Here is a 23,584-nt window from a genome sequence, read left to right on the forward strand (position 1 = left end):
TAACCTTGACATAGTTAGAGGCCTAATGATCTGTAATTCACAGTCTGCAAGGCTGGTTGAAACACAATGTAGGAATAGTGTAAATGGGTGGTTGATGGTCTCTGGACTGAAGGGCCTGTTTCTATGCTGTATCTCTCTGACTGTGTCTCTAAGTCACCAAGTTCTGCCAGAAGAATTCTTGTCACTAAATTTTGTAATGTATTTGTCCACTGATTTTTGATTCCATCTATGCCACCGATTGCTATTAGCTGGTGGAGAACAGCCCACGCACTTTCAAATCTGCTGGAAAGTCAAAGAAGCCAATGCTTAGAGAATATCGGTATGTCAAAATACCCAACCTAATGAATAGGCCGTGAACAGAAATTTTTATTTTGGGAATTGTAACGAATAACTTGGTTTTGTCTGATGCTTCCCCAAGCTGGGTGAGGTAACTTGAGGTTGTATTGATTTTTATAATCTTTGCTGTACTGCTACCAGAACAGTGGTCATTTGTATCAAACAACCTAGTTTTGGTTTATTTGTACAGATGACACCATTTCCTGGGGGAGATTTATTGCTCTCAGTTACACCTCAGTGTTTCATTGCACACAAGTAAATTGGGTCACCCTTGTTTTGGCACTTAATTGACAGAAGCAACCAACCTTTGAAACACAAAGAAAAATGTAGGCTGAAGTATAAACAACAAAAAACTGGAATATTGTTTCATAAAATTAATGCTACAATAGTAAAAATGAAAGAAAGAATAGATGTGAAAGGGAGAGTAAGAAAGTTTGTCATAAATATTTGACTTTTATTTGTGTGTTGCCGTGTCATCTATTATTGTGAATAGTGGAAGAAACTGTACTGGAGAGTTTACATCACCCTGGTGATTTTTTTTCTCAAAAAAAAGCTTTCCTAAATTGTGGCATGAGGAACTGAGGTGTGAGATGCAGAAGCCACTTATGAAGATGTTAGAATTGATGAATTTGTAGTTTTGGATCTGGTGGCTATTTGATTTGCTATTGAAGATATTTGAGGATTGTGGGGGTTTCTGGAGAAGATATTACACATTCAGCCTTTGGCCTCAGGAACTCTATTTTGGATCAAAAACTCAGCAGATTAAGCAGCATCTGTAGAGTGAAATAGCGTTTCCAGTCAAGACCCTTCATCTGGACTAAATGAAGGTTGCAGTTTGTATTTTGCTGCAGATTCCAGCATCTGCAGTTTCTTGTATCTCCAACTCTATATTGGGCATAGCTGAAGATTATATTAGTTGGAAAAGACCTCTTGGATGCCAGCAGCTAGGGAGAGTAATATTTCCCAAATCTGCCTTTTGCTCACTTTTTTATGCTGGGTCCAAGTCCTTAAAAGAACTGTCTCAACAAATGGCAAATTTTAACTTGTTATGTTGTACGCCATTAAATTTGCATCAGTTTATAAAATGTTCCTTTGTTTGGGAAAGAGAACTTGAAGCCAGAAAAGGATTACGGACAATATGGGTAGGGAAAGTTGGATCAGTTGAATGGTGGAGTAGGCTTGAAGGATTGAATAGCTTATTCCTGTGCCTTATGGTCTAATGGTAAAAGATTTTTTGATGAATAGTTAAACCGGATATTCTAATGTATGTTTTTTTTTCAGATAAAGGATTGTTGCATAAAGCAGTTAACTTTGATAATGAAATGCATATAATTGAAGAACTGCATATTTTCTCTGTTTCTGAGCCTGTACAGACATTACTCTTGTCCAAAGAGGTAATTGTAAATTACTTTTAACGTTTGTCTCCAACTAATTGTTAAAGATATTCTGGCACTGGAACCCATACTACCGTTTTATCATTTTGGTTCTGCCGTGCTTTTAGCAAAAAAAGGATGAAAACAATTTTGCAACAAAGCACAGGGGTTATTGACACAAATTGGATTGTTACTGCAAACATTTAATGTTGCAAACTGTCAAACCTTCAATATGAATAGTTCCTTCCAATAAGCAAGTCTTTTAGTTTTTCTGGAACCTAATAGAGGAGGAAAGACTTCAACTTCATTCACCTGAAAATTTGCTAATAAGTTCATATAAACAAGAAATTAGCACGAATGGATTCCTCACGGTGTGACATAGAAAAATGAATTTAATTGGTACTTCTGCAAATAAGATACTGACGACTGGATCAAAAGAGCTTTTTTTTTGCACTATTTTTTGTAATTTGTAGTAATTTTATGTCTTTGCACTGTACTGCAAAACAACAAATTTCATCTCGTATAAGTCAGTGATAATCTGTTATGCGAAGCCACGTCAGTGCATGCATCAAGAAATGTAAGTTGAAGATAATTGTGCTGATTTATTTACTTTTTCTCCCCACACATTCTGTGAGAGTGAATTTTATTCTATATCTCAAATTTCTGATTAGTGATTTGTGAGTCCCATGAGAGCGAATTTCCATAACCTGAACAGCCATAATGCAGGGGTCACACGTAAAGAAATTGAAATCATGGGGTTCTGATGTTTTTTTTTGACAGTGGGTTAATAGCTTGCCAGTTTAAACAGTCCAAAATATCTTTTAATAATGATTGGTATGAAACAACTTGGAGTAATTCTGCTTTCTTATCCTGGCCTGTAGTGTCCTCAGTTTCCCTTGCCTTGTGCCCTTTCCTTTGGGCACTTATTCCAGAGCTCTCTCCCTAAATATTTCTTAATCTTTAGCTTTATCCACTTTTTAAGATGCACCTTTAATTCCATCTTTCTGACCATGCATTGGACCACTTGTCCTGATAATTTGACATTGTCAAATTTTGTCCAATTATGCTTCCAGAGCTGGGATTTTAACTATGACAAAGGTGCTTAAAAAAATTTCTTGCATAAAACAAGAAATTTAAAACAGTGATTTTTACTTTTTATTTTTGTTCGGTTAGTAAACAAAATATAGCAGAATTAAAAAGCTACATAGATATGCAGCTTTATGGATTTGGGAGGCAGCAGAAATTGGATTATTTGACCATAGGATAGTAGTTTCATCCAACAGAGTTCCATTGGGCCATTAATTAAATTTTTTAACACCAATCTAAATGGAAGGATGATCGATAGAAGTTGGAGAAATGTTGGTTTAGATGGAAATAGGTGGTGGTGAATGTCAACTTTGATCCACTGACAGTTCAGTTCATTTCAGGGACAACTGTAATTAAAAATTATTTTGAAAGGTTCCAAACTAATGGTAGATTGAAAACCATCTCTCCAGTACAGAACACTGAATTTCAGTGAGATGCTGTCTTTGATTTTTAGCAAGGTTAATGTTCTGTAGCACCTTGGTTCATTTCTAACAGTGGTTGATGTGAATTTGATGGATTCAACATCATTGCAGCAAAAAAAAACTTTTAATTTGCTTAGTCACATGAATTAATCTTCAAACTTTCCACTTCTAGGACAGAAGGTACATCTATGCAGGGTCTCATTCAGGAGTTGTTCAAGTTCCTGTCGCTTTCTGTGAAAAATACAAAACCTGCACAGATTGCATTTTGGCAAGGGATCCCTATTGTGCGTGGGATCCCCAAAATAAAAGCTGCATCTGGATTATGAAGAACAATGACCATAAGAAGTATGTTGAATGCAAAGTAATATTTAAGTGACTTATTAATAGTTTTCATGTGGGTTTTTTTATGTGTATGCTAGTGTACTAGTTGGTGTGATCTTCATTGTGGTCCTGCTTTGAAGCCAAATGTAACCATAATTAAAGGTTAATTCAAATTGGTTATTTTGGTTTGATTTTTGTATTATGGATTTCGTATTTAAAATGTAATTATTTTGTTCTTCAAAAACACTTTCTGCACAAATATGATTATTCGTTCTTGCTGAATTGTACTTTTTGCAGACGCTATTATTAGTGTTGCTGCTGAATGAAGTTTGGTCTCCTGCTATATTCACAGTAGCTGGCATTTGAACAAATGGTCATTAGCCATCATCCATGCCTGGCTCATTGACTAACGTCAAAGACTGCAAGCACATTTGATGTTCAGCTGCTTCATAGATATTTGCTTTGAACCTTGAGCAATCATCAGCAAAAACAGAAATCTCAAAATGTATCTAATGCTTTAACTTGTATGGAGGAAGAATTATTTTGCTCTTATCTGCATCTTGCCATTTGTAAATTTTTGGCTCTGGTTTATCATCATCCTCCATATCATTTTTGTTTTTGTTGCCTTTACTCTGGATTCTATGGTCCCACTGTAGCAGAGTGAAAACCACACATCCTAGTAGGCAGAAAATCAGTGAGAATTTCCCTCTTATCATGAAATAGCCGCATAGATTTTTTTAGCATCTAAACTCTAGGAGTTGTCAGGAACAATTAGAAATTTCCAGACCAAGGCAAAATTTCAAATCTAGCTGTCGGCTCCGAATACAGCAGCAGGCTGGTACAGTGGAAACCTCCTCCTCTAAAGTTTCCAACATGCATTTTAAGTAGGTACTTGCCTGTTATGCATTATTTTCATTTGAACATTGATTCAGCCGAAGCTCAGTCAATAATTCCTTCACCTCTTTAATCAGAAGAAAATTATTGACTCAAGCCCACGTCAGGAGTTCTGAGGGCAGACTTTGCTGTAAGGCAGGGGTGTCAGTTTTTTTAATGAAATCAAGTTAAATTAATATCTTTTCTACCCTCTCGGGTGGATCTAAAAAATATTCCATGCCATTATTTATTGATGAGCAAGTCAGTTCTCAATAATCTTCTATTTAACTTTTTCTTCTCAAACCAACATTGCTAAGAATGATTACCTGGGGCTTAGCACTTGGCTGTTTGTTAGCCTCACAGCTTGTTAATAAGCTAAAGTCTTTCTTAGTGACTGAACTTGATATTACCTTGCTAAAATTCAGAGGTGTTATAAAAATACCCATGTTTATTTTGTTCAATATAATTGTGAAGCTTGGGTGAATGACTGACAGACTTAATGTGTGGCATCCAGCATTCTGGATGCTAGGCTTTTATTCATTATAGATGCAGAGTACTATTTTCTTCACAAAATGCTTTTAAACAGTGATTGTTTTAAATGTTTTATACTGTTTGCTTCCAACTTTTGACTATATTGTTTTCTTTCCACAGTAATTTGTTGCAGTTTCTGAATGGAAATGCAACTGTGTGCAGAACCAAAGATGGTATGTGAACAACTGCTGATTTTCATTATTAACTGCATGTCATTTATCTGTCACTAGCTCTACATATCAGGAGGTAATCTGTACATCAATCTGCTGCTGGAAGATGATGTGCTCTTCATTAACAGTTTAACATTCTGTGTTGATATTTGATGGCCTAATCTTGATTAGTTGAACTCTAAAGATCCATTAATTAGAGACTAATTATTTTATGTAAGTGTGCTTGTGCATTCAAAAAGCAGAGCTTCCTGATAATTCCCATCTGCAGTCACTGCCATAAACCTAATAAATTATGAAGAAGCACTAGAAATGAAAATCACATTTAAATAATGAACAGAAACTTGAAGCTGAAATGCCATACCACCCTCGAGCTCAGTATGTGGTGTGTCCGTTCCCACCCATTTCCCACACTGCGTTCTGGGATAATTGGTACTTTGATCAGAAGAAGTAAGAATTGGAAGTAGACTGATGTTTGGGCAGACTGTCCATTCCACTGGTCAGTCTCGGAGTGATAATTAGTGAAGACTGGAGAAAATCGTCCACCTGGTCACATCTGGTGCAGAGCACCTTAAGGTGGAGTTTGTGCAGATGAGAAAATTTGACTTCTTAATGAATGGGAAATTTAGAGCTGTATTCATCAATTCTAATCCCCAAATCCCTTTTCCTTTTAAAAGTAGATGGCAGGTCATCTTTGAAACACAAAGCAGGTCCAATGAAAAAACTGCTTTGAAGAAGAATTTAAACCAGGGGATATTTTGAACAGAAATATGTACATAGCTTTTAGTGGACTTGATATACAAGCAGGATTGTTTGATATAGTATGTATTTTAGAGTGTTCAAGTATACAACCTACATATTGGAATTATGAAAATTAATACATAAGATAACTTTATTAGTCACATGTATATCGAAACACACAATGAAATGTATCTTTTGCGTAGCGTGTTCTGGGGGCAGCCCTGCTCATTCTTTGGACACTATTTGTCAGTAATTCAGCAAACAGCAAATGTGTATAGTTGGTTCCAGTACTTTCATCCCTAAGCATGGAATTGTTCATGAATTTAGATTTTAATCCAATCTTGACTAATATATCTAGAGATGTTTTCTGAGTTTAAGCTGAGTGAGTGACAGAGAGAGCAATAAGATAAGATATCTTTATTAGTCACATGTACATCGAAACACACAGTGAAATACATCCTTTGCGTAGAGTGTTCTGGGGGCAGCCTGCAAGTGTCGCCACGCTTCCGGCACCAACATAGCATGCCCACAACTTCCTAACCCGTACGTCCTTGGAATGTGGGAGGAAACCGGAGCACCCAGAGGAAACCCATGCAGACACGGGGAAAACATACAAACTCCTTACAGGCAGTGGCCGGATTTGAACCCAGGTCGCTGACGCTGTAAAGTGTTACGCTAACCGCTACTGGTGTGAGAGGAGTTAGTCAACGCTATTGACATTTATCACCTGTTGAATTGTATAGAGCAATATTTGGATATGTGGGGATACTGATGGCAAAGGCATTGTAAATCTGCTGATTATGGATGACGGTATTGCCTAACAGTTACACTGTGCATTTATATAGCATCATTTAATATAGCCCAACCCACCAAGGCATTTCACTAGAGCACTGTCAAATTAAACTTGTCAAGGCACAGAGGAGATTTTAGGCCAGATGACCAAAACTTTGACTGGAAGGAGGATGTAGGCACTGCCTTGGAGAAGCAGAGGGCTTGGTGGAGGGAACTCCAGAGCTTCTGGTCTTGACGGCTGAATGTCCAGCTTCCAGCAGTGAAGGAATTAAACTTTGAGATGGAGAGTCCTGATGTGAGGAATTGCAAATACCTGCGAGGGTTATTGGGCTGGAGATGATCAGAGGATTGGGCAAGGTTGTGGAGGAATCATAGAAAATTTACAAGAGAGGCCATTCAGCCCATCATGTCCATGTCAGTAAAAACAAATTCCAGCCTTCCAACATTTGATTTGTAGTCTTAAAGATCATGGTTCTTAAAGCTCAAGTCCAGAATATTTAAATTTGGTGAGCATTTCTGTCTATTCTGCCCTTTTCAGGCAGTGACTCCCACACATCTGTCATCCTCTGGATGAAAACTGGTTTCCTCATCTCCCTCTGACCCTTTAGCCAATTAGTTTAACTCTGTGTCCTCTGGTTTTTGACCCCTCAGATAAGAGAAATCTTTCACATTTCTTGCAAGTTCTCAAAATTTATATACCACAGTTAAGTCTCAGCTTCTTGTTTTGAAAGAAAACAACATCAGCCTGTCCAATCTTTTCTCTTAATTTCGTAGTTCCTGTACAGGCAGCATCATCACGAATCATATCTGCATCCTCTCCAACGTAATTGTATCTTTTCTGTAATGCGGTGACCAGAACTCTAAGCATTTGGTTGTGGCCCAGCAAATAGGGCATGTAATTCTAGTATAACCTCCCTGCTTGTATATTCTGTGCTCCAGTTGACAAAGGGAAGCATTGCAAAATGCCTTGTTAATCACCTTGTCTACCTGTCTTGTTATCTTTTAATGATCTAGACTCAGAGAGAGATCTGGCATGGGACCAGGCCCTTCAGCCCACCAAGTCCCCGCTGACCATCAACCACCCATTTACACTCGTCCCATTTTATTCTCTTCACAATCTCATTAACTTCTTCCAGACTCTACCATTCACCTACACACTAGGGGAAATTTACAATGACCAATCAGCCTACCAACCCGCACGTCTTTGGGATGTGGGAGGAAATTGGAGTAGCTAGAGGAAACCATCTTGGTCACAGGGAGAGCATGCAAACTCCACGCACACAACACCTGAGGTCAGGATTGAACCTGGGTCTCTGGCACTGTGAGGTAGTGGCTCTACTAGCTGCGGCACTCTGCCATCCACTGTCTGTGGGCATAAGGTCCAAGGTGTCTCTGTTCTTCTACAGTTGTCAATATCCTCCCACTTATTATATATTCCCTTGCTTTGTTATGCATTTAAATTACATTGCACTTGCCACTTTTCTGTCCGACTGGTCAGATCTTCTGTATTTTCCTGCACTCAAGTTTTTGTCTTCCTTCCCAATCACACTGCCAATTTTTATATAATTTGCAAACTAATTTATCATGACCTCTGCATTTATGTAAGTCATTAATACATACAACAAAAAGCTGAAGACAGTGGGACATCAGTCAGTAACAGATTTCCTGGCATGAAAACACTGCTCAGTCAATGCCTTCTGCTTCCTGCCATTGACCCAGTTTTGGATCCAATTTTCCTTGGATCCCCATATTCTTTTACTTTCTCGACCAGCCTTGTCAAGAGCCTTGAGGAAATTTATATAGACCACATGTAAGACACTGCCCTCATTGATTCTGCCCACTTTGCCAAGCTTTCTCCTCAACTAATTCCATCAAGTCGGTCAGAAAAGGCCTTCCCTTAACAAATCTATGCTGACTAACTTTGAGTAATTTTTATTTGTCAATTTTTATGTGTCCTGCAGAATTGATTCTAATTCTGGAAATTTAAAATGAGGTGTTTCTTAACAAGGGACTAATGTACAAGCACAGTTGGACAGTGCATTTTTGAACACGAGCAGTAGAATTTTTGACTCGAGGTAAATGGGATTGGAACTTGGCAAGTATCATTCTATTCAGGTGAAGAATAGTGTAGAATGAGCTCTTGGGTAAACAGAACCTGACAGCTGGCAGTTTTTTTTTGTTTTTAAAATCTTTTGTATTTGGAAACCTTGTGATGTTTTACTGGGTTAATAAACATTCTGGGTATTTGGTGCATGGTAATAAACTATTGAAACCTTTGGAAAAAGGCACACCTGGTTAACATGTGTTACCTATCTCCAGATAAGTATTTGTCATAATAAAATCATCATATCATTTAATTCACTTTTTTTTGCATGTTTCTATCCACCAAATTTCTAAAACAGGTTAAATGTGTAAAAGTTTCAAACTCTTCATGTGATTCCTCATCTTATTTAAAGTCAAGCCATACAAGTAGTATATTCCCAAAAATGAATGAGTTTACTTTTACAACATAATAGTAGTACAGATAATGTAATGGTTGAAGAATAAATGGGAATTGTTCATTCGCATTCATAATGAAACAGAATTGGAAATACTGTATTCTGCATTTCTTGGGTTGGGCTGTGCATAATTTTTGATTATGTCTTGTGTGTTTTAGCTGGCACTGTTATCAAGGATAAGGGGAAAAGACTGTTTGTTTTGTGTTTTATTTCATAGTGGAATCTGTGTCATCTGAAGAGCACATAGTGGAACAAGGAGGATTGAAAGAATTGAAGTGCCTTCCTGCATCCAGACTTGCTAAAGTTATGTGGAAGTTAAATAACAGAGCTCTTAGTGAGAATTCAAAATATCGACTTGATCAAAACAATCTGCTGATTTTTCATCTTACTGAAGCTGATTCTGGTACCTATGAATGCTGGACAATGGAAGCTGTGAAGGGAGATGTCTACAAACAGCTAGTGAAAAGGTATTCTCTGATCGTTGAGGGTCCATCCAACGTGATAACTGCAGCTCCAACTGCACCACTTACTCAGATGGAAGGTAAATCTGCAACATCTCTGGCAAGCACAGATAAAGAAAGGAGGTCTCCTCACACAACCACATCCCGGATTCAAACTGAGGGTTCCACTTCAACAGTATTCCAAGGTTCAGCTGGCACGGCCTCAGTCCCCATGCTTATACCTACAAATAATAATGATTTAGAAGTAGAAACTGAAATTGTCAGAAGGGCTTCTGAATCTGAAGGAATTAATAGCATTTTGTTGTTTTTCCTTGTGGTAATTACACTTCTATTCCTAATGCTAGTTACATATAATTGCTACATGAAATATTTGCCAGGACCTTGCCTGAAACTATGCTTGTATAAAGTTGGCAATGGGAAGAAACCAAAATTTGATTATGATAATGTTTCTGAGGAGCTTGTAAAACAACAGTCAGTGAAAATCAATGGAGATAATCAAGGTAGTGAGCAGATTGCAACTGGCGACAAGGGTTACGAAACTGAATCGGACTGTGGGAATGGCAAAATTCCTAATGCAGAGAAGCCTCAAGAGCTAAAGCAAATCCAGGAAAACTACTCCATCAAATCTATTGATCCAGAGAAAGATGCAGATATTAAATACATTGATGAGGAAGCACAGAGTCTTTGCTAGCAGTTGGCCACAAATGTACAGCTAAAAATGGGAGAATAGGAAGTTTTTAAGAAATAGTCCAGATCATGAAATGCTATATTAAAAATTGTTGCAGTAGATTACAGAAATTCTTTAAAAATGTTAAAAGTGAAAATCACTTTCTTGTATTCAACCTGCATTATATTCAGCAGTCTCTGATTAGAATTCATGTTTTTAATATGTAGGTAATTTGTAGTTCATTCCAAATTGGAAATTATTAATTTATCAAATTGGTAAATCTCAAAGTACTGTCCAAATTGGAGCATGAATCTTTTTTGCATACACTGTATATGTAATATTTTGTATTGCACTGAAATTTGAGTAATATTCTGTTAGAGATATTTGTAGCTTATTGCTGTATCTAATGTAGGTTGATGCCTTTGTTCCTGCTAACATTGTACTCCTCAGGGATCAGACAGTGAATCGTAGATTTGTGGGCTTTCTTTAACTTGCCTCATGAAAATAGAGAAAAGACTATGTTACATTGATGTGTCTTTTTGTGTCTAACTTTAAACAATGTATATATGTTACAATGAAGCACGGGGTCTCCAGGCCTTTGATTCATAGAAGTAATGCATTTTAAAAGAAAAATGCATTGTTAAAGTGCTTTTACTGAGCCATGGCCGCAGCATAGGGCCTAGTTGAAAAGACTTTCCTTATCTGTGGAAAAGTATTGCTACTCAACTGAATATTGTGGCAATTGTTGCATTGTTACAGAGATGACCATTTCTAACTGGTGTAGTATGAATCAAATCGTATACTGTGGACAAAAATGAAAATTACTAGCTGGCTACATCCTTTGCAAAGTTATTGCTGTTTGGCTGTGTATTTTGAAAGGCCTGATCTGATGGACCTAGAGGACTGACAGAAGTGCATGGCAATTATGTTTTGCTGCTACATATATTGAATTGTTTTAGTAACCCACTGAACTGCTATAGAAAATAAGAGCAACGGGTGCAATTAACCAGCTTTCTAATCTCCTGTTGGAATGGCAGCACTAGACACTTGTATTTTAAATTTATGTATAGTAAGCATTTCATTTTCTGGGATCATTATCTGCTAATGTGTATATATGCAAAAGGATGTTCCTTTTGAAATTCATATTCAGCAAAAAAGTTTTGGAAGGTTTTATGTGGAGTTAGCATAGGGAAATTGTTCTATATACTACATTTAGTGGTATAAAAAGAATTGAGTATAAAGCTGTTTTTATTTTTTTTAAATAGTAAACAGGAATTAAGGGCTACAAAGATACTGTCACATTTTACAGAAATAACATTTGACTGAGGTGTGTGTGCGCGTGTTCAAGCATGTGTGTCTGTTTCTGTTCTCAATCTGCTGTGCATTCCAAAATTTATGGAGCCCTTAAGTGCCACTACTTCTGTCTGACTCAGTCCATTTATCTGTTACCCCGTAATGCATGACTGATCTTCTTTGTAGCATTTTTATCTTTGGAACTCTGTTCGCTTTGTGCCTTTTCTGTCTCACAGCTTCTCCTGTTTTACCTTTCACTCCTACTGGTCCCACCTCCACCTGTTGGGCATGATCCACCACCTTCCCTTGCTTTTACCCTGTCTGAAGGGTCTTCTCATGAATGGTCCCGTGCAGTTGTCCAGCTATTGCCACCGCTGCTCAGCGACCAGACAAACACTATTTGTAGCCCTGGATCTGTCCATCTCTTCTGTCAAGCTATTGGTGAGTAACAGGAGTGTATGTTTGTATATTAGATGAGGGGCAAGGAAAGCCAGAATTGACCTTATTAGTGCTGCAAATTACTTTTATTCTCCTTACCAAGGAAGAGTGGTTTAGATGTAATAACTGTAAATGCAAATTTAACATTTTATGATTTTTGAAAGTCCAGAGCCAGTTCCTGCAATTGTTGGATTTCCTGTACAGTAATGTAAAGAGTTTTATTAAGGACTTGGTATGACTTTCCTTGTTTTTTTTCTTTCACTTTGGCCAATAGTTTGTGAAATGTGGTAATGTTTGTGTAATTGTCATTTTGAAATAGATTTTTTTTAACCAAATTCTACAATAAAATTCAAAATGCAAAAAATCCATTGTACTTTGCGAGTATAAATCTAATAATGTACATGAGTGGTATTGTGGCACAAAATGATGCAAATCTTGTCTGATTTGTGTTAACTATATGGAAAATGCAAGAGCAGGAAGATGCATTACTGAATTAGTACCTCAAGACTAATGGTCTAGAAATTTGCCACCTCGGGGAGTTTAGATTTAGTTCAAATAAATCTGGAATAAAAATCTCCAGCATCAGTTATGGTGACCCATGAAAAGTTGTCATTAAAAACCCATCTTGCCCAATTCAAAGAAGGTAATCGAATAGAATTTGATAATACGGCACTTAAGAAGATATTGGGAAAGGTGTCCAAAGGCTTAAACATCGAATTTTCAAGCAGAGTCTTAAAGGCCGAAATAAAGTCTAGAGGACTGACAGAAAGGTGAACCCAAGCAGCTAGAGGTATTAACACTAGTGGCACAATGATTAAGATAGCACAGTTGCAAGAGAATTGGAGGGAGACCTATTCTTTCTCCAATTCTCTTAGAATTAGAAACAAATAGAGGTTGAGTGAAGAAAGAGATTAAGAGGCTTTTGGAAAAAAAATGGGATAGAACTTTAAAGTATTGTCTGATCAATGCTAACTAACATGGGACAGTGTTGGTGGGGCTTACTGTGAGAGAGGGAGCAGAGTTTGTGGAGGGTGGAAATAGCATATTGGTTGGGAACCCATTGGCATAGATTTCAGTATCAATTATGATGAGACAAGGGCAAAGGTATAGTGTGTTACCATGTTGGGAAAGCTGGTCTTGGTGACCAACTAGGTTGGAAATGCATCTCAGGATCGTCCAGGATGCCAAGTTTGCTAACAACTGGCTCGATTTTGGACACGTGCGAAAGGGATGGGATTTGTGACAGGTCCCAACGGCAATTGCTTTGGTCTTCCTAGTATTTAGTGGCAAATAACTTCTTATTCATAGGATATTAGACAAGCAACATAACAAAGTAGAATGGCACTGGTGAAATAGAGTTTTTATCATGATTTTCAGATAATATTACATATGGGCAGCATGTGATAGAGAAACAAAAAGGACCAATGACAGATTCTTAGATGCCTGCAGCAGTGACTGCAGGAAGGAGAAGAGAACTATGGCAGGTGATTCTTTGGTTGTGACCAAATGGCTGGGAATAAGCCGAGGGCTGTTACACCTAACAGGATGTTAGAGGGTGGTGTAGTCAACTGTGTCAAACGGTGCAGACTTGGAGAAAGAAGAATGGGTAGTTCACCACAGTCACAGAGGATGTCATTGGTGATTTTGCTATGGGTTGTTTTGATGTAGTGGCAGGGTAGAAAACTAGTTAGAGGCTTCTAACCAAGCTTTTAGTTGCCCAACTGAAAAACCTTTTCTTGGTGTCAATATGTATCTAATTGTGCTCTGTGAGTCAGGTTTAGATGTTTTCCTGTATTAAGGGTCTATAGAAATGTACGTATACATTTTGACTTGTGCTGTTCCTGCAAGAATATTTATTATATCCACATAATATACCTTTGCACATATTTAACAAAGCATATAAATTGATTGCTCACCTTAAAAATAAACATACAAGTAATTATGTTTGTGCTTGTCAGTAAGAATAATGAAAGCTTTTTTTTAATGAGAACACACTGCTTCTAAAGTAAATACACCACAAGGAATTTTAACTGGACAACCATATGTGGCAGTTTCAGAGATGGTGCTTAAGTTACAAATGGATCACTGAAATATGACAACTGCTTATTTACAGCTGTGTTTAAGAAAATGAAGATTGGGGTGAATAATGATTCTGTGCTATTGGTAGAAAATGCCTACGGTTATGAAGTGAGTTGTTGCAAAATATCCAAATAATGTCCTTTCTCAAATCATGATATGTGTGTGTGGTGAACTCCATTATCCGGTATCAGGATCTGAACCTTGTTTCTAGAGCTTTATTCCTGATGAACACTCCAAAAGGATAAAAAGGTAAGTGATCTTTAATAAATAGCCAATGACCCAAGTATTCTGTTTTTCTTTTAGAAGCATTTAGATGCTGATTCTACTCTCATTAAATATGATTCAAAACTATTGTGATCTCGTGTCAACTTATTGTTGTTTAAAGAGCAAAATTAGATGGTCATGTTCCAGATTCTATGAAGGAGTCAGATTAGATGGGAAAAGTTGCATGATTTTCAGTGAATTCTTCATGTCCAATAGAATGTATTGAGATACAGCCAGGAAGCCAGCTTAGTTTCCATGCAGTTATTTGAAAGGGGATGAAATGTAGCCATTTATGATTAAACTATCATTGTCATAGTCACACTGGTAAGTCACTTAAAAAAAATAGCAACAGAATTTCATCACTCAGTGATAGGATAGAAGGCCAATGATCTAAGTTTGCCAATAGCACTAAGGTGACTGTAAGCAGTAGAGATGACGGCACAATATTACAAATATAATTGATTAAATGTAGTTTAATCTGGAACTGGAAAACAGATCTCTGCGTAGGCAAATAAGGGAATATCTATTTTCTGAGAGCACTTTCTAGGTAGTGGAAAAACGAGAAACAGCCCTGCTTAGACCATACCTGCAGTACAATGAGCGGTTCTGAGTACTGTATTTTTGATTGGATGTCTTGGCAGCACACACTCCATAGATTAAATTAAGGAGTGCACTGTATTTCCTGGAATTTGGGGAGTTAAAGGATAAATTAAGCAACGTTTTCAAGAATATTGCTTAGAATTATTTCTGCTTGTGGGGAGCCCAGGACTGGCTGTAGTTTTTAAGACTTTCTCAAGTGAAGCTGGGAAATGCCCAAAGAACACTGTTTCCCAAATGGCAGCTGATGCGAGGTCAATTGTTGATTTTAAATCTGAGAAGGGACAAGGAACAAAGGTGGATAAGTGGATGTGGATCACAGACCAGCCACATTGAAGGATAAAATAGGCCCAAGGGACTAAATAGCCCACTCCTTATGTTCTTAAGGCTGCGGGTCAATTGTAGCAGTCTAATGTTACACTGGAGTAAGCCATCACAGCCCAGAAACTGAAACACAAGTGTGATTTGGTATGCAATGTGGAAGCAGTTGATTGTTAATAACTTCTTTATGGTATTGAATTTCTACCAAATTGATCCTTTTTTTTTGCTGTGAATCTACCATTCCTCACCAACAACATGAGACCACCTTGGAATGACCTTGATGTGTTGTTTCCTTAAATTGTTGTCCAGTTTCTGCTTATAAACATATTCCTATGCCAGTATTTTTGCTTATAGTGTTCCAGTTTGTTACTTACAATTATTAATTTTTAAAATATCAGTTCTTCCAATTTTTTTTGTTATGTTTTTGCAATATTTTCTTTACCATAAAGTTCCTATTCTGGTGGTCATTGATATTTACTTGTGCATTACTAGTATCATGGTCTCTGTGTTAAAATTAGTGCAATGAATATTTGATAGTTTATTTATGTATACTTATACAAAATTTGGATTATCATCATCTGGCCAATGTTTGATGACAATGTAAACATGTTACCTCAAAGTAAGTTTTGTGTTAATTTAGCTTGCAAGCCGGAATTCAGGAAAAAAATTGAAGAAGTTTCTCCAAATCCCAGAGCAGAGAGTCGTTTCTAACTCTTCTCTTTCCAATTAAGGGCCTAGGAATGCATTATTTTCATAGTTATCTGAAAAACGCTATTTGATGTACTACTGAAAATATTTTCTGGCTGCATGAATGGGAATTTGTCTAACCTAGTTCTGTCCATAGCAAGAACATTAAAATCTCATGAGAATCTCGCCATGATATTTTGTGCACTGCTACAGAGATTTAAATTGCAGATCACTGCATTAACTATTTCTTGGAGCAGACCTTCAAACTGTAGATCACAAAGCTGTCAGATAAGGTCTACTGACTCCATAAGATCCAATACTGCAGCAAGAATTTGCAGGTCGTTTTCCAAAATATTCACGTGGGAAACAAAAGTAAGCAAAATAAATATTTTAACAGATCTCAAAGTACAAAGTGTCTTGATAGGATCAGGGCATCTTCAGAAATGTTCTGGTCTCCATTTTGGTTCTGGGATTATGCCTAACTGTTTGGATAGTTGTCTAAATAAAGCACTATGACTTGGGATCTTACTGTGATCAGGAGTTTGGTCTTTAAAGTGCAGCAACAGACTAGTCTACCAATGCTCTATTTGTATTGAAAAGGCTGAAGCTTCTTCCAGAATCCTGAAATTAACAAACTGGAGAATGGGATAACTAAACTACACGTGTCTGTTCTCAAGACTTTGCTATTGAGTAGAAACTAAGCTGCTTGGTGGTTTCTCTCCAGTGAATTTAATGATGCACAGTTTAAAAACCTGAGAAGAATATTCAAGGTGCCATCCTTCCTTCTCCGCTTTGAACAGTCATGGGCCAAGGATTTCCATGCTTAGGATGCTGCACTTTCTCAAGGATGCTTGGGAACATCTCTGTTCACTTGGTAATCTCAGGCCACAACAGACCTCAAAGTAGTGTGTCTTAGGGTTTTTTGTCAGCAGTGCAGATGAATAGCCTGACCATTCGAGCCAGCTGAATGTAATGAGGGCCTCTGCTGGGGTTAGTGGTGTGGGAGAGGACACAGAAGTTGGATTGCTTATCCTGTCAATTAATCTGAGAGATTTGCAGAGACTGCAGTGGTGGTTTCTCTCCAGTGCTTTGAGATGCCTGCTGTAGGTAGTCCATGTGATTCACTGCTACCCAGTAGATTATGAGCTTTGTGCTATGTTTAAGGTCCTGAAGTTCAACCTCTCGTACTCTTTCTGAATGTCTGTATATGCAAACATTGTCTGCAACATTGACTAAGGTTAGGGTGACCTTGGTTCTGGATTGGAGGTGATGTCGATTGAAGAGTTTCCACTGTTCTGTTATATCAGTTCCACGCCAGCAGGAAGCTTGTTGGCGATGAGGTGGAGTATTGTGGTTGCCTTTCTTCACGCCAGTCTGCTCTGAGGTTGGTTCCACTGTGAACTCACATAAGATCAAGACAACTTGTTTGATGCCACTACCCTGGTGATTATATATTTCACCAAGTTTCTCCCTCCCTTCCAATTTCCTGTTAATAGCTATTTCCTGGAATATAACTATTTATTTGCATCCTATATAGTGAAGACCAGTGCGGAATACCTATCTAATTCATCTGCCGTCTCCTTGTTTTCCATTATTAACTCCACTTTCTTTCCTACCAATTCTCATTTCATTACTTATTTTGTATCGATAGAATATTTCAACATCTGTTTTCACTTTTGTAGCTAATATTATCTCATTTTTAAATCTTCATTATTATCAGCTGTTCTTTGCTATCATATTCTGTCCAACCTTTTGACTTGCCGTGCATCTTTGCACATTTACGTGTTTTTTTTTAAGTTAACTCTATCTTCAACTCTTTTTTGGTTAGCTATGGATAGTGGATCCTATCCTTGGGATTTTTCTTTCTCATTGGAATGCATCCATTCCCTGTACTCTAAACAGTCTCCTTAAATGTCTGTCACTATATCTTGGTTGACTTAGAGCCCTTAACCAAACCTGCCAGTTCATTTTTGGCTGGCTCTGCTTCCCTGCCTTTCATGACTGGTTTGGAATATTCCTAGCCTTTCATGACTGGTTTGGGGGGGGGGGCGGCGCTGGGGAGAGGAGGAGTGTGGGGGTGCCTTATCTGTGAGGTAATTAATCCTAGCTTGCACAGTACCTGGTTAAGTGTAGCCTGCTCTCAGTGGAATGTGCTCCACTGAGGAACTATCCTGCAAACACCCTGAACTTAGCTGGCTACCTTTTGCCCATTGAATTTTTCCACTCTGTAGATTAAAATACCCATAATTATCCTTTTCTGTAAGCCTGCATTATCTCATTCTCCATTCTATCTCATGATAACTGTTGGAGCAGGCCTGTACAACATTCCCAGAATTGACCTTTCTTTATTATTTATTGATTCCATCTATATCATTTTTTTTCATCCTGGTTTCCCAAACTTAGGTCAAACCTGTCTGTTGTGTCAAGGCCATCGTTAATTTACAAAGCCACTCCTCCACCTTAGCTTTGTATTCTTCCTAAATGTCGTGTTCACCTCAATATTTAGGTCCCAATCTATGGCATCCTGAGGGCATGTCTCTGTAATGGCAATCAGGGCACATTTGTGTTCTCAGTTCATCCGTTTTGCTTTGATCATCTATATGTGGAGCCACAGGATATGGGCGAGGTCTTAAATGAATATTTCTCATCTGTAGTTGCAGTGGAGAAGGTCATGGAAGCTAGAGAATTCAGGGAAGAGAATAGTGATGTCTTGGAACATGTCCACATTACAAAAGAATAGGTGCTGGCAGACTTAAAGTGCATAAAGGTGGATAAATCCCCAGGTCCTGACCGAATGTATTGTGGGAAGGTAGGGAAGAAATTACTGCGGCCCTGGCAGAGATGTTTGTATCATCGTTAGCCATGGGTGAGGCACTGGAAGACTCTAGGATGGCTAATGTTGTGCCATTACTAGAGAAGGGTTGCAAGGACAAGCCAGCCAACTATAGGCCAGTGGGCCTATCATCAATAATGGGAAAGTTACTGCAGGGGATTCTGAGAGATGGGATCTACCTGCATTTGGAAAGGCAAGGACTGATTAGGGATAGTCAGCATGGCTTTGTGCATGGGAAATAGTGTCTCACGAATTTGAGTTTTTGAAGAGGTGACCGAGAGGATTGACGAAGGCAGGGTGGTAGACATTATCTATGTGGACTTTAGCAAGGCCTTTAACAAAATCCAGCTTGCAAGGCTGGTCTGGAAGATTGGATCGTGTGGAATCCAGGGTGAGCCAGTCAACTTGATACAAAATTGGCTTGGTGGTAGTGGAGGGCTGTTTTTCAGATCTGGAGGTCTGTGACCAGTGATGTGCCGCAGAGATCAGCACTGGGTACACTATTGTTTGTTAGCTATATTAATGATTTGCATGAGAATGTAGTTGGCACGGTTAGTAAGTTTGCAGATGACACCAAAATTGGTGGTACAGTGGACAGTGAAGAAGGTTGTCTAAAATTACAACAAGACCTAGATCAACTGGGAAAGTGGGCCAAGGAATGGCGAATGGAATTTAACTGAACAAGTGTGAAGTGTTACATTTTGGGAAGTTAAACCAAAGCAAAACTTGCAGTAAATGGCAGGGCCCTGGAGAGTGTTGTAGAACAGAGAGACTTAGAGGTACAAAGTACATAGTTTCCTGAAAGTGGTGACACAGTCATGCATTCATTTCTCAAATTTAATTTGCTTTATTCCAATTTGTGCTTTCCCCATCACCCTGAATTCACGTCACAATTTATGATCATATCTTCAAGGCTTCAAAATTGTGAAAGGAATTGCTGCAGTTCTTGTCAGTAGGTGTATTTGATTTTTCTGATCCTTCATTTAACCTACCAGGCTTTGAAAGCACCTTTTGTGTAACATCAATAATTTTGATTTAGGAATGTGTGAATAAGAATCAGACACTCAGTCCTTGAAGCCTGCTTTGCTAATTGCCTTGATGATGTGGATTGATTGCTATATTCTTTACATGCCTTTTATGTGGTTCCGGACATATTGATCTCAACTAGCAACAGTTTATTAAACTGACTTGAAAGTTTCATTAGATCCTGGAGCATTTTCTGAGACAAATTCCAGATATTCCACAAACTTTCTAATTTGACTGCTAAACAGCCTTGGTCTCGTGTTAAGGTGATGGCCTTCGGTTCCAAATTTTCACCAGGGGAAATAGGGTGTACAATGGGAAACAACCAAATTAGTAACTTTGATTTGTACAATACCATAACATAGTGAAAGTATCTCATGATGTTTCGCGGGAACAATATCAAAAACAGTTGAGACTGAGTCATTTAAAAAAATATTAGAACACAACTAAAGGCTTCATCAATCGGGTAGTTTTTAAGGAGCATCTTGAAGGAGGGAAGTGTTGGACAGATTTAAAGAACAATTTGTGTTGAGGGCTTTTGCAGCCAAAGCCATGGCCAGCATTAGTGGTGTGGTTTAGATTAGGACTTGGGTAGGAGGCCAGGACATCAGATCTCTTGGTGCTTAAACAGTTTGAGCAGCAGAATTAGGGAATGGTGAGACCAGGGAAGAATTTGAAAATCGAGGCATTACTTCTCTGCTAGAACGTAAATCAGTGAGCATTCCTTTATTGCTCTTTTTGCCATGTTTAAACACCTCAGTTAGATTATCTTTTAACTTTCCAAAATTAAAGAAATACAAACTAACTTTGTAGAACTGATCCTCATGGTTTAAACCTTTAAACAGTGGTATAGTTTTAGTGAATCTGTACTTCAAGGCCAACGCAACTTTTACTCCCACTTGCATATTTTAATGTTTCATTATATAATGTCACGCAAATTAGGTAATCAAACTATTTCTTCTTTCAAGTTTACCTTGTCTTTTCTGCATTCAACCAAAATGAAAGAACTTGATTTTAAGAGAATACCATTTAAGCCAATTTTAGTTAAGTCTCTTTGAGGTTGAAAGACGAAAAAATCAGCACAATATATAGGGGTGGGGAAGTAAAAATGTAAGGGTAGAATACAGCCGAGAAAGTTGAATGTTACAGAAGTGATGATGTGGGGGAAGAGAGGGGAAACATTGGGGGTGAACATCTGAAGAAGCTTGAAGCAGATTGTCCCTCACCCCAGCTCTTCAGGACGAGACTAGTGGATCTGGGTAAAAGTACAAGATGAGTGAATGTGTGTAGCCGAGAAATGGTGTTTCACAGCACTCCATAATGATTTTCGAATGCATCAGATAAAGCCGGGCATAGATCTTGATGCAAGTCAGAGTGCAGGCAGGTGAATAAAGGGGAAAAGAAATGACTAAACTGCAAATCCAGAAGTGAAAGATGAAAATGCTGGCAGAACATTTGGCAAAATCTGGAGCTAAAGATGCTCTGCAGAGAAGTCAGTGGGTTGGTGCTTTGGAAATAGGGAATTGAATAGGGATGATGTCAATCTGGGTTACCATTTGGGTTCTAATAAAGGGTCCCCAGCTTCTTATCTGGCTCAGATGAACCTGCTGTTTATTTTCCCACATGTTCCAGATAAAAACAGTCAAGGCACGCATTCACTGTCACTTCCATTATTATAAAACAAAAAAGGCCTCTCTGTCTTTAAAGAAAAAACTTCTTGCTGTACTTTTGTTTTATTTATCCCAATTTTATGCTTGAATCTACCTGGAGATGTAACATCTTAAAAATATAGATTCAAATTAGTTTATTGTCATAGACACCAGGGTGCAATGAAATTCCTTGCATGCATGAACCTCAGTGTACCCGGTAATAATAAATACAACAATAAATATAATGATGAGCGCAAAACAGCAGAAGGTGCAAAGATTGTAGTGCACACTAAGTACTTTATAAAGAAATGCTGAAATGACAATAACAGAATAACCAAGAGAGGTGGAATTAAGAGTATGAGAACTTGGCAACACCATCAGAAAGGGGATGTGAAAGAGGTGGTTGGTTCAGGAGTCTGATAGCAGTGGGGAAGAAGCTGTTCTCAAGTCTGAAATCCAAACTAAGCATAACTAGGAAATGAGCACGTTTTAAGTTGCACAGAAGGGGGAGGGGTGGAGAGCACGAAAGAAATGTCTGCTATAGGATGAAATGCAAGAGAGACGGCGGTGCAAGCACTTGTGTTGCTGACTGAGAAGGGTGGTGGAGGTTTGTTAATTGTTGCAGATCTGTCTGGATGAGATGAATGAGGTCAGAGGAGAGGAGTGGGGAGGGGAACGTTGGAATGGTGGGGTACAGAACACTGCAGTTGCTGGAAATTTGAAGTAAGGGAATGCTGGAAACGCCCAGTTGACCCCTTGGAACCAAGCAACAGCATTTTTCATCAGCAGTCTTGTTAGAAGAAGTTAAAGATACCTGAAGCACTTCATAACTATATTTCAAGAGAAATGTAAAACAAGTTTGCACGCCCGAATATTTCTTGCATATATTTTAGGAACAAGATATATTGCCATGAGCTACTTTTTAAACTCAGATGAGTAAACTATACATCAGCTGACTAAGAATTAATAAGTTTAACCAACATTTTGAATATGGTCATTGTAGGTGAATTTGGGAATCCATGGTTTAAAAATATGTCCATTGTCATTGCGGTATGATCGTTGGAAGCAAAACATTTTGTGTATTATAATCTGTCCTAATATGAGCAGAAAAGTAGAGAAGATATCTCGAGCAAAGCATTAGTAGTTTTATTGACCACATAGTGGAAGTATTAACGGGGGCAATACACTTTATAAACTGTTGCTAGCTGTAACTTCAAATGTTCTGGAATAAAAATGCAACTAAAGGCAAAACAACCAAAGATCCATGATATTAATGAAAAAGTCCTACAGAAGTTACTACTTTTTGTACTTAATCAAATGATGTTTAAGTCAAAAGATCAATATTTTTTGTCAAGCATTAACATTTGAATCAGTGTTGTACAAGGGGAAGAGATCATGTGACAGAAAATCATGTACCTTTTGGATTTCATCGCTGAAGAAGGAACCTAGTGAGGACTATTGTATCTCCTGGTATTTGACCCCAAACTGCAGGATTGGAGGGTTGTTTCAAATACTATTACTTAAGCTCCCTTGTTTCAGTTGGTTTTCATTTTTATTCAACATCAAGCATCACGTGGAAATACATTAACAATGTCCAGATCAATCTGCTTCCATTTTGTTCACTGTCAGCAAGTCACAAATCTGACCTTACAATGGTTGCTCCAGATTGGATGAGATGATGTCAAGAACCGTAAGGGGGACTAACTTGGAGAAACAACTGAGAGATTGTGATCATTTACAGAGCTCTTGCTTTCCACAGGACCCAAAGATTTACATTTCATTTGGAAGAAAAATCGTGAAAGAGTGACCGATTCTGTTAAGCACCAAACTCAGTCATTAAGAGATGGGAGAATCCATATAATCAGCTGGTTGAAGGACATAGTAACTGTTGACACACAATATCATTGTCACGTTATATCCAAAAAAGGGACTGCAAAGTCAAATGTACTCATCGTAGTCGAAGGTAAGCAATGAAACAATAATATGCATTGGTGTGGTCCTGCAACAGAGCAGGTTTTTTGCATAGTATGGAGAAAAAATAATTAAGAATAAACAAACAATAGGACCCCAACCACCAGGTTTTTTTGTCATTATTTGAGCATTCTTGAACAGACCAGCATTTATCACACTTG

The 23,584-nt window shown here is 38.0% G+C and overlaps 1 protein-coding gene across 8 annotated transcripts in view; it reads left to right on the forward strand.

The window, feature by feature from the left end:
- sema4d (sema domain, immunoglobulin domain (Ig), transmembrane domain (TM) and short cytoplasmic domain, (semaphorin) 4D) overlaps positions 1-23,584 on the forward strand; it is a 145,306-nt gene that overhangs the window by 111,079 nt on the left and 10,643 nt on the right. For 6 of the 8 annotated variants that reach the window (XM_052019962.1, XM_052019960.1, XM_052019959.1 and 3 more), the window contains exons 13-16: positions 1,618-1,730; positions 3,390-3,562; positions 5,063-5,115; positions 9,358-12,335. In XM_052019962.1, the coding sequence (XP_051875922.1) occupies positions 1,618-1,730; positions 3,390-3,562; positions 5,063-5,115; positions 9,358-10,292 (1,274 nt within the window). In that variant the 3' untranslated portion in view covers positions 10,293-12,335. Of the gene's footprint in view, positions 1-1,617; positions 1,731-3,389; positions 3,563-5,062; positions 5,116-9,357; positions 12,358-23,211; positions 23,416-23,584 lie in introns of those variants that run through there. The other 2 variants (XM_052019966.1, XM_052019965.1) reach the window with 2 other exon arrangements.

This window comes from Pristis pectinata, chromosome 7, assembly GCF_009764475.1.
Source record: "Pristis pectinata isolate sPriPec2 chromosome 7, sPriPec2.1.pri, whole genome shotgun sequence".
NCBI lineage: Eukaryota > Metazoa > Chordata > Chondrichthyes > Rhinopristiformes > Pristidae > Pristis > Pristis pectinata.